Source organism: Ursus americanus, chromosome 21, assembly GCF_024610735.1.
Source record: "Ursus americanus isolate L20-20 chromosome 21, mUrsAme1.1.p, whole genome shotgun sequence".
In the NCBI taxonomy this organism is placed as follows: Eukaryota; Metazoa; Chordata; class Mammalia; order Carnivora; family Ursidae; genus Ursus; species Ursus americanus.
In genome coordinates, this window is record NC_142147.1 from 4,670,719 (window position 1) to 4,685,660 (window position 14,942).

General features: G+C 41.7%; 1 protein-coding gene across 1 annotated transcript; it reads left to right on the forward strand.

Moving 5' to 3' along the window:
- The first annotated feature begins 1,921 nt into the window (after nt 1-1,921).
- UQCRFS1 (ubiquinol-cytochrome c reductase, Rieske iron-sulfur polypeptide 1) lies at nt 1,922-7,375 on the forward strand. Its single transcript, XM_045772772.2, has 2 exons — nt 1,922-2,197; nt 6,555-7,375. The coding sequence occupies exons 1-2, from the start codon at nt 1,984-1,986 to the stop codon at nt 7,163-7,165; spliced, it is 825 nt and encodes a 274-aa protein (XP_045628728.1). The 5' UTR covers nt 1,922-1,983; the 3' UTR covers nt 7,166-7,375.
- Nucleotides 7,376-14,942: the final 7,567 nt, after the last annotated feature.

Below are 14,942 nucleotides of genomic sequence, written 5' to 3' on the forward strand. Positions count from 1 at the left end.
GATCCTTAAAATAACCTTTTGGTGATAAATATTGTTATTATCTTCATTTTACGGAAGAAACACTGAGGCATATGCAGAGGTTATATATAACTCATTTTAGGATGATAGCTTGTGAGTGGCAGAACTGGGATTAAACACAGAGTCTGGACACTCTGGGCAAGCCAGTTCTACTCTGCTTACCCCACGGGGAGCTTTGAGGGCCTTGTGAAGGCTCCTTCCCTCCTTCTTTCCATTCTCACCTACTCTTACCCACCTCAAAGGGCAGTTGTGATATTATGTCATACTAAGGAAAACACTCAAGTGTGCACGGTGTGTACTAGCTACTCTGGAAATGTCCACTCTTACCATTAGGGTTGTTGCTGGGCTGAGCCCAGGCCCAGACCTGTGGGTAGCCACGTGGGGGCACCCCTGAGGAGGACAGTTCCAGTATTGAGAGTACAACAGAGTCCCTGGGGCAATAAGGATGGCCAAGACTTAGACCCTGAGAAGGGTCCAGGAGGAAGTGGTCAGTGAGCTGTGGACCTAGAGAGAGGTACATAAATATGGCAGCAGGAATTAAAGGAAGGCTTCTCAGAGGAAGTTGGCAATATGTCAGATAAAAACAACACCAACAAACCTGGTACTTAGCCTGTGGTGCCCCTTGTAGGTACGTTACACGTATCCTTCCAGGTGGCATCATTAGCAACCCCATTTTACAGGTGAGGAAACTAAAGCATAGAGGGTTCAGGAAACTTGCCAAGGTCCCAGAGCCCAGGCACACACAGCACAGAGAAACTTCATATATTTAATGTCCAAATTAACTCACTTAGACCTCTATAAATGTAAAACAAACTTTACTTCACTTTGGCCATTGGAAAATCAGTATCAAGACAAAATAAATACCATGGAAAGAAACAATATTATTAAATCCTCTACCTGCTGATTCGACTGCCGGAGGACTTTGAAGTCAAGACCCATTTTCTTAAAGGGGAGGCTGGAAAATGTTAGAGAGGAATTAACAATATATTAGCACCAAACTGGGACTTTCTCATTGGTGTAAAATCAGAAGGACTGAAAGAGAAGTAAGAAGGAAATAACTTTCTCACCATGTGACAGTAAGTGATTTAGGGACCCATCCCTGCATCCCCTAAAATCTCACTTAGGGAAGCTGGTGGTGGTTAAGAGCACAGACTCAAAGACAGACTATCCCCTTCCACCCCTTGGTGGCTATCTTGTACTGGACACACAATCCCTCTAAAACTTCGGTTTCCTCATCAGTAAAATAGCTGTTACTTCATAGGGACCTTGACTATAAATGAAAGAAGATGATGCACAAAATCTAATACATAGTATATGCTTAATACACATAAGCCATTATCATTATTATTAAGCTTTGCCCCTAAGTCCCTGGCTTTTTTTAAAATTTATTTTTTAGTTCGTTAGTGCTAATAATAAACATAGTACACACATAATGGTCATTATATGCTCGGCTCTGTTCTAGGTTTCACAAGTATATATAACCTAATATATACGTATATGCCCTAACATATATCTTTATAAATGTGTGTGTGTATAATATATATGAAGATATGTTAAGAATTATTATGACCCCTATTGAAACTACTATAACTTATTCTTATCCCTAGATTCCTACAGATAGTTTTTACTCTGAAGGACGCAAAGTAGATTCACGGGACACTCCCGGGAGACTCCTTTGCCCACTTTCTTTAGGGTAGACAGCGGCACACAGACCAAAAGGCCCGCGGGGCGGACGGATAGGGCCGCACACCCTCCTCCCCGCCTGGCTCCGCCCCGCCCTGCGCCGCCCCGCCCTCAGCGTGTGCTCGTAGCTCTGCGTCTGACGCAGCGCTTCTCTAAGCCTCGGGCACCACTTGGGCCGGCGCGCTGACGTCACGGATCGCGCGCCACCTGCGCCTCCTGCGCCTGCGCCGCGGCCGGAAGGTCGTCCCTGTGACCGGCTCGGCGTTCGGAGAAGCTGTCGCCATGTTGTCGGTGGCCGCCCGTTCGGGCCCGTTCGCACCCGTCCTATCGGCCACGTCCCGCGGGGTGGCGGGCGCGCTGCGGCCCCTGGTGCAGGCCTCGGTGCCCGCCACCCCGGAGCCTCCAGTGCTGGACGTGAAGCGGCCCTTCTTGTGCCGGGAGTCGCTGAGTGGCCAGGCCGCGAGCCGGCCTTTGGCCGCCTCCGTGGGCCTCAATGGTGAGCCGGGCTGAGGGGAGCGACCGGGGGCTGAGGGGACCCCGTTTTCTCGCTCCCTCTGGCCCTGGACCCAGGGCACAGCCGAGGAGGGCGGGGAAGTGGAGCGGAGCCCTGCTCGGGGGATTGGAGTTGCCGGGCCGGGTCGACCTTGGGCAAACATCTGCACCTCCCGGGCCTCTGCCCTCACCTGTGCGCGGACGCAGCTGGGTCGAGCGATCGCAGGTGACCTCCGGCCCTGGCTTGCCGTGCCTCTGCGGGGTTGTTTCCGTTGGCGGCCAGTCTGGGTAAACCACAGGCCAAATTTTGTACTTCATAGGATAAATTCAGGAACTCTGAAGGCCGACTGTTTCAGCAAGGTCTGACAGATTTTGTTGCTTACAGGTCGCTTGACTTTGGGCAAATTCCTAAACGTATGGCCTTATCAGTGAAATGGGTGAATGATTAGACCAGTTTCGTAGGTAATGTCGTGAGCTTCAGATGGAAAAATTCTACATAAAGCCATTATTACATTTTGGGGCGCTGTATACGTGCTCAAAAAATAGGAACTGCCGTTAATATTTGGGACGTTGTCCTGCTCACCACCACCTGATCCCTTTAGTACCTTTTTTTTCACACCCCGCTCCCAACAACAACAACAACAACAACAACAACAACACAATAACACAAACCCCAAGGTCATTAATGGTGTAGAGTAGTAGCAGTGTTTCCACACTGTAATCAGTTTATTCCTCCAGAAGAGCAACAGGCAGAGGTTGATGATACTTCATTTTACAGATGAGAAAACAGACTTGAGAAGGTGAAGTGGCTTGCATAAGGATACACATTGTGTATGTGATAGTACAGTCATTTGAAAGACTGAGTTAGCCATCAACTCTCATCAAATCTTACTTTATCTTTTGTGCCTTGTCTTGCATTTCTTTTTTCACGCTCTGGATTGGGAATCCTGAAATGGCAACCTGTAGTCCAGTGTGCCAGTAGTCTGCCCAACCTGTGTACTTTTAAAAGGAAGATCTCTTGGGTGTCTTAAAATGTTGGAATCTGGCAACACTGAACTCTAGTTTCTACATGGGAAAAGTCTGGTGTGCTGCGCGCCGGCTGCCCTCTGGAGCAAGCACTCTCCAGTTCATCACAGTCCTCACCAGACCTACTTCATTGCGTTGCCTTCTTGACCCCACTGACAGTTGATTTGGCAAGTAGGGCAAGTAATGCTTGCCTTACAAATGAAGTTGCCGCCACTATTTTTCCCCCATTCACCTTGTTCTCTTTACTGGAAAATAATCCACTCAGTTTTCCACCGTTCCAAGTCTTACCAGGTCAATCTCTGTTCAAGGTCAGGTCAGCAACATCTTATTTGCTGATCCTTCATGCTTTATAGTAGGTAACACTTTTCCACTATTGTGTTTCCTGGTGACTCTTCTGACCTTGTGCTTGAGGGCATAGAGAAAAATCTCCTTTATTTTTCTATTTCCTACAACCTCAGATTTTGCATACAGTTAGTGCAGAATATTTGTGGATGAATAAAATGATTTTTTTGTTAGGGGGCACCAGTGGGTTTTGGAGATTTGTTCAGGGCATGAGTACAGTATACCAGGCCGTCCGAAGCCTGTTTTTTGGACCTGGAGGTGAGAAACAATAAGGAGAAAATTTCAATAGCAAAGGCAAAAAGCATTTTTGGAATTTGTCTAACGGCTACAGGGTTTCTTCTAAAAATTAGAGGCTTACCTGACTTTTCCAAGAACTGGTAAACAATATAAAACCATAAGGCAAACTTTTTCTGTGATCATGTCTTCAGCTTGTAGTTTCAGTTCACATTAATATCTCCTGTCTAGATGGTTTGTGGAAATATAGTACTGAGGGTGTGAGATGGGGGGGTTGGATCGGGAGAAGATCCTTGAGGTGAGGAAGATTTCCAGGGCACATCAGAGTTCACCTTAAAACAAAAGGCAAAAACCTGTTATGTTACAGTCCCTTAAATTTTCTGTTTCTAGAAGTATCTGATTTTGCTCAAGTTGAGAACTAAACCTAGCATTTTTGCTGCTAAAGTCACACCTAATACAGTTAATGTAAATTATACTTAGAGAATGACTTTTGCAATATGGCAGTTTAATTTCCCAGAGTGTTCATGGTGGTGTAGTACAACGTGAAGTGTAACCTGCTAGATAAAATGGGAGCGAACAACTGACTTTCTTGTACTGCCAGATCTCCAGAAGAGAATGTCAAAACCATTCCGTTTACTGTTCCTGTACATTTCCTTGTATGCTGTTACATGGTCAAGGGTTGTAGATACTGTTTTTAATGTAGAAGTACGAACTTTGGTTCCTTCATCTTTTAAGTATGATATACGCCTTTGCTTTGTAATCCCAGACAATACTAAAGGAAAGTACTTGATCCCAAACCCCAGTCTGCACTGACAGGTTAGCATTAGCTAGAGGTAGAGTAGTGTATAGTGTAATGTCCCTCTGCCGTAGTTGTGAATCTCAGGTACTCACTGCCCGTGTCCTGGTCCCCTCCAAAAAATGTTGGGTTAGTCAGAAAAGTACATAGAGTGATGTTGATAGGTTTCACCGTTGGTATGAATATAGTTGGCCCTTGAACAACATGGGTTTGAACTGTGCAGGTCCACTTCTGTGTGGATTTTTAGTATAAATATGGTACAGTACTGCAAATGTACTTTATGATTTTCTTAATAACGTTTTCTTCTCTCTAGCTTGCTTTATTATAAGAATGCAGTATATGATATATATGTAACATACAGAATATGTATTGATTGACTGGTAAGGCTTCCAGGCAACAGTACGCTGTCAGTACTTAAGTTTTGAGGGAGTCAGAAGATAACAGATTTTTGATTGCATGTGGGGTCAGTGCCCCAAACCCCCATGTTGTTCAGGGGTGAATAGTACGTAGGGCTTCCATTATTACTCACCTTGAGAACCACATGAAAGTAGTTGATATATCCTTTATTGTACTGTTTAACTGTTCCAAGGAAGTATATTAGGATGAGACAGCCTAGTAAGCCAAGTAGAATTGCAGCTTATTTGAAAATGCATTTTTAAGTGCATGGTTTTTTTTAGAAACAACACGTTTTCTAAGTGAGGAATTTTTAGTGTCCCTTTTCTAAAAAGGAAACTTGTGGCAAATTTCCTAAAATGCATATACAATTTGCAGAGATTTGCTTCCTGAAACACACTGAAAAGTGATGCCAGTAAGTTCATTTTTTTGTCAGATACTTAAAAATGGTATGGGACAAAAGGACATAATCTGGTTTTTTTGTTTTGTTTTGTTTTTTGTTTTTTAACAAAACTGGGGTGCCTGGGTTGGACCCTGGTATGGAACCTCCCCTCGCATGCTTTCTCTCTCATTCTCTCTTGCTCTCATTCTCGCTCACTCTCTCAAAGAAAATCTTAAAACAAAACTACTTATACCCAGGGTACTGCATAAATAGTAATTATTTATTTTTTTAACATTCATTTGATGCAAAGATCTGGCCTATTTAATTGGCCTGCGGTGGTAGTGTTTTAGTTGAGAGACCCACAGCAGTGAAAAAGAAAAATAATGCCTTTACTCTTATAGAATTTATTGCTCATGAGTGAATAGTGGAATATATGAAAATTTTGCTCTTTTATCCTGTACTAAATTGAAATAATTGGTTCTTTTGGAGATTTCATTTGATGGTTGCATATATTTTGATAAGGATGTTCTTTTCTGTCCATTATTGGCTTTACTTGAAGTAAAGTAATACTAATTTATACTCCAGAGTATAAAATAGAAATCTCTAAATTTTCTGCAACTAAAGTTGTGCTGACAGTTCACAGAATGTTTATTATCTTCGTAATAAGTATTTTATGAATTTTTAGCAGTTCTTTCAGAGAGTCGATAGATAGGAATGTAAAGTTAGACATTTGGTTTAATAAGATGATCACAAATCAACTTACTGGGTAGACTTGAGGAGTTTTAGGGTCCCTTGTAATCCAGAGGTAGTTACCGTAATTGTATGTCTTGGCAGGTTGAATTTTCAGGGATTTTAAAATACTGCTGTTTATAGTACTGCTTAACTTTTTAGATTTGATGCACTAAATTGTTAAGAATTCTGAATCAACAGTGTTAGGAGAAACTGAGTTTACGCATACAATCTTGTGATTTCTTACCAGTATGATAGGTAGTGATTGACTTCATTTCATTTCAGTATTTTATATGCTGACACTGCCAACTTAACAATATCTGAGATCAGTGAGTGCCACATTTTCACATTTTTATAAGTTGATTTTTGCTTATGAATTCACAAAGGTTATTTCCTGGTGTATATCCCTTTCACGGTACTCATCTAATTGTGTTTTTTACCTTTCTGTTTATTTTGCAGTCCCTGCTTCCGTTCGTTATTCCCACACAGACATCAGAGTGCCTGACTTCTCTGACTATCGACGCATTGAAGTGTTAGATGGCACAAAGTCTTCAAAAGAGAGCAGTGAGGCTAGGAAAGGTTTCTCCTATTTGATAACTGCAACAACTAGTATAGGTGTCGCATATGCTGCCAAGAACGTCGTCTCCCAGTTTGTTTCCAGCATGAGTGCTTCTGCTGATGTGTTGGCCATGTCGAAAATCGAAATCAAGCTCTCCGATATTCCAGAAGGCAAGAACATGGCTTTCAAGTGGAGAGGAAAACCGCTGTTTGTGCGCCATAGAACCAAGAAGGAAATTGAGCAGGAGGCTGCAGTTGAAGTGTCCCAGTTGAGGGACCCACAGCATGATTTAGATCGAGTAAAGAAACCCGAGTGGGTTATCCTGATAGGTGTTTGCACCCATCTTGGTTGTGTACCCATTGCAAATGCAGGAGATTTTGGTGGTTATTACTGCCCTTGCCATGGGTCACACTATGATGCTTCCGGCAGGATCAGGAAGGGGCCTGCGCCTCTCAACCTTGAAGTTCCCTCATACGAGTTCACCGGTGATGACATGGTGATTGTTGGTTAGAGACCTGGACTCTAGTTCTAGGCTCCTTTTGGTCTTCTTGTCACCTCAGAAGACTTACAAGCAAGCCTTCTATACTTAAGTTGATTTGGAATATTTAAGGATTGCTAATAATGTATTTGCAAACATTAATGTGAAGTAAATTGAATTTAATATTGAATGCTTTCAAGCATTCACCTAATAAAGCCACTGTTAAACATTGTTAAGCTCAAAGACTTAAAAAGTGCAGTTTCTTTGATAATTAATTCTAATTAAAAGTTACAGGCTGCTGTACAAGATATTTGTGAAATCTGTAATTGGCTTTCTCCGTCATCTTCCTTCTTTGTCTCAGGGACACAGATTCTACGGAGCTAATGGTTAGACTGAGGTACAACTAGCTGGTCATTTCCAAGTCCTGGAAGATATTTATGGCATTGGCAGAAATAGTACCCAGGTTTCCCTTCTTTTCTTTTGCGCATGAGTCCTGGCTATGTGTGTCCTGCCTCATCTCCACCCCTCCACAGCCCCCAACCCCACCACCCCGAGTGTGGGTGATGATGTTGACTATAATCTATGGGAGAGTCCTAAACGAGGTGTGAGCAGTTCTGAGGATTTAGCCCCAGTTCCAGGTAGCTGATCCTGCTTATGTGACAGGTCAGGAAATTTTATTTTTCACTTACGGGAGTAAGTTGGTAATAATTCTTCAGTTTTAAGAGGCAGTGGTGGGATATTATCTGAGAAAAGCTTTCCAGAAGGGAGCGCTGCTGTTCCTTCCTTCATCTGGTGTGGATGTTATGTTCCCATTGCTCCTGCATCCACCCTATCAAGAGGCAAAAGTGTCTGACACTTAATACTGTGTTAGTGTGAAAATGATCCTGCTGGTTTGGTTTCTTCAGTGATTACGTTTTGAGGTATTTGAGTTGGATTTGCAGTCACCAGTTTTCACCGTGAGGTGAAGGCGAGCACAGGGAGACACCAGAATCCACGCCCTCTTACTGCTTTCTGCCTTCTACCTTCGGTTACACAGGTGGAGCAGGACAGATCGATACTCCCCCTTGCAGCGGGGAGCGGGCTCTCCCCTTGTTGAGAGTCACAGCTACTTCGATAACTTAGCCGTATCTTTGCCGTTTGGTGGTGGGTCAGTAATACACCGCTGGGTCCATTTTCGACGACATGTGCATTTGTAACAAAGTAAACTAGACTAAGTGGTTAGGTCTTCCTGGCTTTAAAATGGTAGCTAAGTGCATCAAAAAGAAAATGTCAAAGTTTTTATGCTTATGAGCAGATACTTAGTTCATCTGTACCATTCTAGAAAGAAAGAAGGGTGTGCTAAGTGGGACTTACCATAATAGTATTTTATGTTCTGGTATTTAGGTAAAGATATAAGACAAAAGGTGCCAAATGTTGCTAGTTTACTAAAAGTAGTGAAATTACATCATTATGTATAAGCAGTGGTTATGTAGTAGTCATTGTTAATACGTGGAGCACCTCACACGAAATAGGGCCACCCCCCTCCCCCATGAGGCCAGGAGATGTCGGTAGGTATTTGTTGGCTATTTTGCTTATCATTGTAGTGAAGATTCCTTTTTTCCTATGAGGAAGATAATTTTACACTTTCTCCTCATGCTGCCTTTTCATGGTACTAGTTGTCCACAACTTATTTTTTAGAACTATACCAATATAGTTATTATAAACTGACAAAATTTGAAGTTAAGTTCCTACTTTCTTTTTAAAATGGCAGCAGGAGCTATTCGTCACTTCCTCAGGATATGCTAATGTAGGAACTCCTATTTTTATATTCATACAGTTCTTGGAAGGACTTATGGGAGGATAAATAAAAATTCCAATTTTTATTTTATTTATTTATTTTTTTAAGATTTTATTTATTTATTTGACAGCCAGCGAGAGAGGGAACACAAGCAGGGGGAGTGGGAGAGGGAGAAGCAGGCTCATAGCGGAGGAGCCGATGTGGGACTCGATCCCGGAACGCTGGGATCACGCCCTGAGCCGAAGGCAGACGCTTAACGACTGTGCCACCTAGGCGCCCCAAAAATTCCAATTTTTAATTTGAAGGTAAATTATTAAGCCTGGAGTAGAAGCCTCAAAGCGTTAAATGAATTCTTAGACCCCAGCAAATATGTTTTTTTTGGGGGGGGTGATTTTTCCTGTGTGTAAGTTTAAAGGAATTTTGTTCCTTTGGGCATAACCGAAGCTGCTGAGCTTTTAATACACCCACGTGTGGATTGAATGAGGGGGGCCTGGGGTAGTGGAAGTGCTGGACTAGAATTGAGAGTTTTCATTCTGGCTTTGCCATTTCCTAGCCATGGAACTGGGGGCCTGTTGCTTAACCTCTTTTGGACATTTTTTCCCCCCTCATGTTTTGGACATTTTTTTTCCCCCATCTGTAACTTTGGGATGGTTTCTAAGAGTCCTGACTTTAAGATTCTCTGAGCGCCCTCAACCCCCCTCCCCCAATAATGGGAGTGGTTTTCTTAGATAAATGTTGTGTTTGCAGTATTTGGTACTTAAATGAAGACCTCCAAACTCATAAAAGCAGCATTTTAATCAACGGAACCAAGCTTTTACAATAGCAGTGTTCAGCCAGGGGCAGCCTTCCTACTTACGGGGGTGCTTGCGGCCATTACTCGATTGTCACAGTGATTGGAGGAGGATGCTGGTATTGGCCTGGAGGGACGGGGGAGTGGGAACACAAAATACTCAGTTGTGAGGGGAACATAGGTCCACAAGCTAAAAACTGTGCTGCCAAAAACATCACCACTTTCCTGAAGAGAAAGGCTCATACCCCGTTATTACCCCCCGCCCCCGAAGTGCTACTTTCACCTGTTCATGTTTGAAATGCCCGGATAACTGCACTGACTGCCGGCCTGTGGAGGACAAGAGTAGGAAGTCTGCAGGGTCCTAGACGCGTCACAGGTGTTCTGTGTTGGAGTTGGGTTTGCTGGGCTGTCTTCTGTGGTATTGTGACTGATGTTCAACTTCAGCAGCCCATTTCGTTTTTAAAAGAAGGCTTTGTTCCCCAAGTGACCGGGACAAGTAAAATTACTTGATCATATGCTAAATGGATAGAGCAGACTTATGTTTGGTTATTTCAGTGAAACAAAATCCTAGATATTAGGGGAAATGACTTCAGATAACAAATTTGGCCAGTTGGCATCCTGACATCAGATTATTAGCACGTACTTCTTTCTCACGGGAGTGAAGATTGGGACGATCTTGAGATTCCCTTTTTATTCGTAACAGAGTGGTTATAGAAAAGGACCTTTCCAAAAACCTTAGCATTGTTAACGTCACATTTACTTTGGTCTTTCTGAGCATTCTTCCTAAGATCCGTCTGACTCGATCTGAGTGCGGAGAGGGCATTTGTCGTCATTTGATGTAGTTTAGGATCAGAAAGTGCTGTTGGTACCCTGTTCGCTGAACGATGGGAATGTACTCTTTGTCAGAAGTCGCTCTTCATTCCCGCAGTGCTGAAATGCATTTTCTATATTTTCATGTCATTTAAATACTGCCTTTTGTATATTGACTCAAAATAAATGTGCATATTTTTCAGAATGATATTCCTGGCCCACTCTTCTAACACACTTTCATTATCACCTATTACTAATGATCCCACTAGATTACTTCACTGAATTTCATACTCACGTTCAGCCACTTAAACTGGGCATCTGTGCACAGATGTTCCATTCACACCTTAAACTTAAAATGTCCAAAAGGCAAGGAAGTCTTCTCTGTTTCCCATAAGCCATTTTTTCATTGCAGTTGGTGACCTTCCCATCTACCCAGTAATCTACTGGCAAGAAAAACCTCCAGTCCCCTCTGCCTCCTTTTCCATTACCCCTTCCCCCTGGCCCCAAATCCCCAAACCCTGCTAATTGTACCTACTTTTAATAAAACAGGCCCATTACTGTCTCTGCAATTTGTAACATTCTAATAGGGGCAAACTGAGCACCAACTCCTAGTCACTAGGCTAAGTGTGCTTTTGTGTACGATCTCATTCAATCCTCAAAAAATCCTGTCAGCTGGGTAATGGTATTCCTAGTTTACAGGTAGGGAAACAGGCCCGTAGACGTGCTTTGTCCATAATCATAGCTGATAAATTGGTGGAACCAAAATTTTAGTTTAACCCAGAAAGTCTGAGTGCAGCATGTATAGTCCTGGTCACTATCCTGTATATACGTGTGTATATATATACATGTATACATGTATCACACCTCTGTGTGTACATAAATGTATATTACATATATGCATATGCGTTAATTGAGGCCTTGTCAATTCTTGCCTGGTCTATTGCAGCAAGGTACCAAACAAGTCTTTTTTCTTTCCTCCAGTCTTCTCCCCTTAAAACGCATCCTCCATATAGTTGCCAAGTGGTGTAGAGGTTAAAAGTATGGGCTTGTTTCTTGGGTTCTAGTTCTGGCTCTGCCATTTCCTAGACATGTGATCTGACATAAATCACTTAATCTCTTTGTACCTCTCTCCCTTATATGAAAAATACACCGCTTCAGGATTTCTTTAGGAATTAATGCATTAATGTAGGCCAACAGATGACTTCAAAACAACATGGAACCTCAAGATGTCCTTACCTGCATCCTATCAGTAAAGCCTTTGCTCCAACAACACAGAACTTGGCATGTTACCTGCATTCTTGTTTTTTCTCAGTCTCTTCCCACACTGCCCCCTCTGCCTGGTACCTTCCTTTCTTTTGTTTTATCTGGTTTGTCCTCAGCCTGACCTTTGAGGTTTTTTTGTTTTTTTTTTTTTTAAGATTTATTTAGCTGAGAGAGAGCATGAGTACTGTGGGGAAGGGCAGAGGGAGAGGGAAAGAGAATCTCAAGTGAACTCCCTGCTGAACATGGAGCCCAATGTGGGGCTCAATCTCAGGACCTTGAGATTATGACCTGAACTGAAATCAAGAACTGGCCACTTAACTGACGCCACCCAGGTGCCCCACTTCGAGATTCTTTAGGTGTGGTATTCTGCACCTGAATTACATTCACTTTTCTAGCAACTTTCCCCAAAATAACCAGGGCATATCCATTTAGATATCTATGTTTTCCTATTTTGAAGTTAACTCTCCTTCTGTCTCCCCACCACTAGACTGAGGGGGCTGGGGACCATGGCAAGTCCTTAGCCATGGAGTTGAGTGCTGAATGGGGGGGGGAGGGGAATTTCTGAGTGGCATTGTTTGAAAGAAAAGATTTCCAGATACTTTGTACATTTTTAAAAATTGGACAATCACGTAATGTCTGTGTATCTTATTTTTCTAGGACTTTAGGTCAGAGGAGAAATGAACTAATGCTACAGTATATTTTGGATTTAAGTTTGCACCCCTCCCAGAAGAAAAACTTCAAAGGAATTCAAAAGGAATAAATAATTCAAAATCTTTTTTTAAAAAAATGGATTATTTTACTTTTTTCCATTTGTTCATAATGAACATTCTTCTCCCTGAGTAAGATTTCAATGTCAGAAGTTCCGTCCTTTAGTATTTTATTTCCAACACTAAAATGCAATGGACATCATGTCATTTCTTTTACCATTTCATTCACTTTATTTTTATTCACTTTCCTAGAATTTAGGAAAGGAACATTTTGCTTAGAGGGGAAAAATATTATCAAGTACGTGAATTGCTCAATTCTTCTCTGAGGTAGGAAGGGTGGAAGATTATTTTCTCTTTTTCAATACTCAGCACTGCTTAGTGGAAGTTAAAAATGTCCTAAGCGTAGGAATGTGAGGTTAAAATGATTTCTACTCTAGGTACTTAAGACACCTAAATACACCACAGCAGAAAGACTGTTCCAGTGTTTGCCTGTGTGAGTGCTTATAAGAAGATTATTATGGATCTTAGATCTCTGGTCAGCAGTACAAGATTAAATATTTTGCGAATGGCTTCAGCAGTGTCTTTGTAATAACTCCTCCGTAATGATCAACATAGATTGGTCTCTCAGTGAACTAAAAATCCCAAATTCAATAAACTACACTTTATACTTTGCAGCTATTATGCTAGGGCCAATTTGAGTGCAAAAGCTTACAGTCATCTAGCTTTTGAAATCCTTATCTGATTAGAATATTTGCAAAGGTAAGAAATGCAAGTGCATAAGTAATAGTTTTTCGTACAGTTTTAAAAGAGCAAACAAAACCTTGACTCCTTAATTGAAGGGGGGAGAAAAAGCTAATGCATTTCACATAATTGTCTGGTTTAAGATGATTATCTGAAATTTGCCATTTTCTTTTATCTGTTCATGGCTAAAATTTCAACTAATGCCTCTTTATCTGAGGGAATACTTGCTTTCTTAGCTCTCCCCACAATACAAAGTCTTCTATGGCCCCTGTTTGGCCCTTTGGAGAAACAGAGCATTTTGAGGGCCCTAGCTGATCTCAGTATATGAAAATCAGGTTAGGGATTGTATTCCCCTTAGTCAAGATTATCTATTAGACCCTTTTAAACATAAATATCAAATGAGATAAAAGGTATGAAAGGCATAAAAATTTTTTTTTAATATTTTATTTATTTATTTGACAGAGATAGAGACAGCCAGCGAGAGAGGGAACACAAGCAGGGGGAGTGGGAGAGGAAGAAGCAGGCTCACAGCGGAGGAGCCTGATGTGGGGCTTGATCCCAGGACCCCGGGATCACGCCCTGAGCCGAAGGCCGACGCTTAACGACTGAGCCACCCAGGCACCCCTGAAAGGCATTATAAACTGTAAAGCAAAATAAAAATGCTCAGAACGTTACTTAGTGAACTATACCAGTGAGACCATACGTGACATTTAGAATATGATTCCGTATGCAGAAAGGCAATTTCAAGGTGGAGGTATGTTCCTATTCCGACTGTGATTCATCAATCAAAGATCGGTATTAATCCTGTATTCTCATGATGCTTTGGTCCCTGGAAATTCAGATTTGTATTTGCACATGGTTTTGATGCTAATAGCAAAGCTGAACTCATCCACAGTAACAGCTCACATTGTAGATTTTAACTAAAGAATTATTACTAATTGAATCCAAAAGCTAGTTCTCTGCAAAGGACAAGAAAATAGATAGTTTTGTAAAGCTTGATAAAAAGAAATGAGACAAAGCAAAAATATATAAGATGAGAACAAGTCATATCACTTGATGGAAGATATTAAATAGTCATAAAGTAATACAAGAATGCAACTCTGCAGCAAAGGTAAAGCTCAGGGGATACAGAGGATTTATTAACAAAATATAAAATGCCAACATTTACTCGGGAAGTAGAAACTTTAAATATACCAATTAGTGTAGATCAAATTAAGTATAAAAAGTTAACATGACTGGTTGGCTTCGTATCTGAGTTCTATATGACACTTTAAAGATATTCCATTGCTGTTTAAACTATTCTAGATCGAAACTTCTCCACAATCTTACTGTGCGTACAATTCACCTAGGGATCGTCTTTATGATGCATATCCCAGTTCCATAGGCCTGGGTTGTGGCCTGAGATGTTGCATTTCTAACAAGTTCCAGGAAGTGAGCTTGACGTCCGGTTGATTGATGTCCATGCTGCTAGCTCATGAAGCATACTTTGGGTTAGCAAAATTCTATACCATGGGGGTGTAGGGTAAGGTGGGATATGGAAGCTCTACAGTTCATTTTATGAATTCAACATAAAATTAATATTAAAACTAGACATTCAATATACGAAAAGAGCACATCAGTCTAATTTACTGAATAAGTAAAAATTTCTAAACACTAGTAAAAGAAATCTAGGCTCTCTGCTCCTCCCTGTTGGATAGACTGCTGCATCATCCGTGAGATATG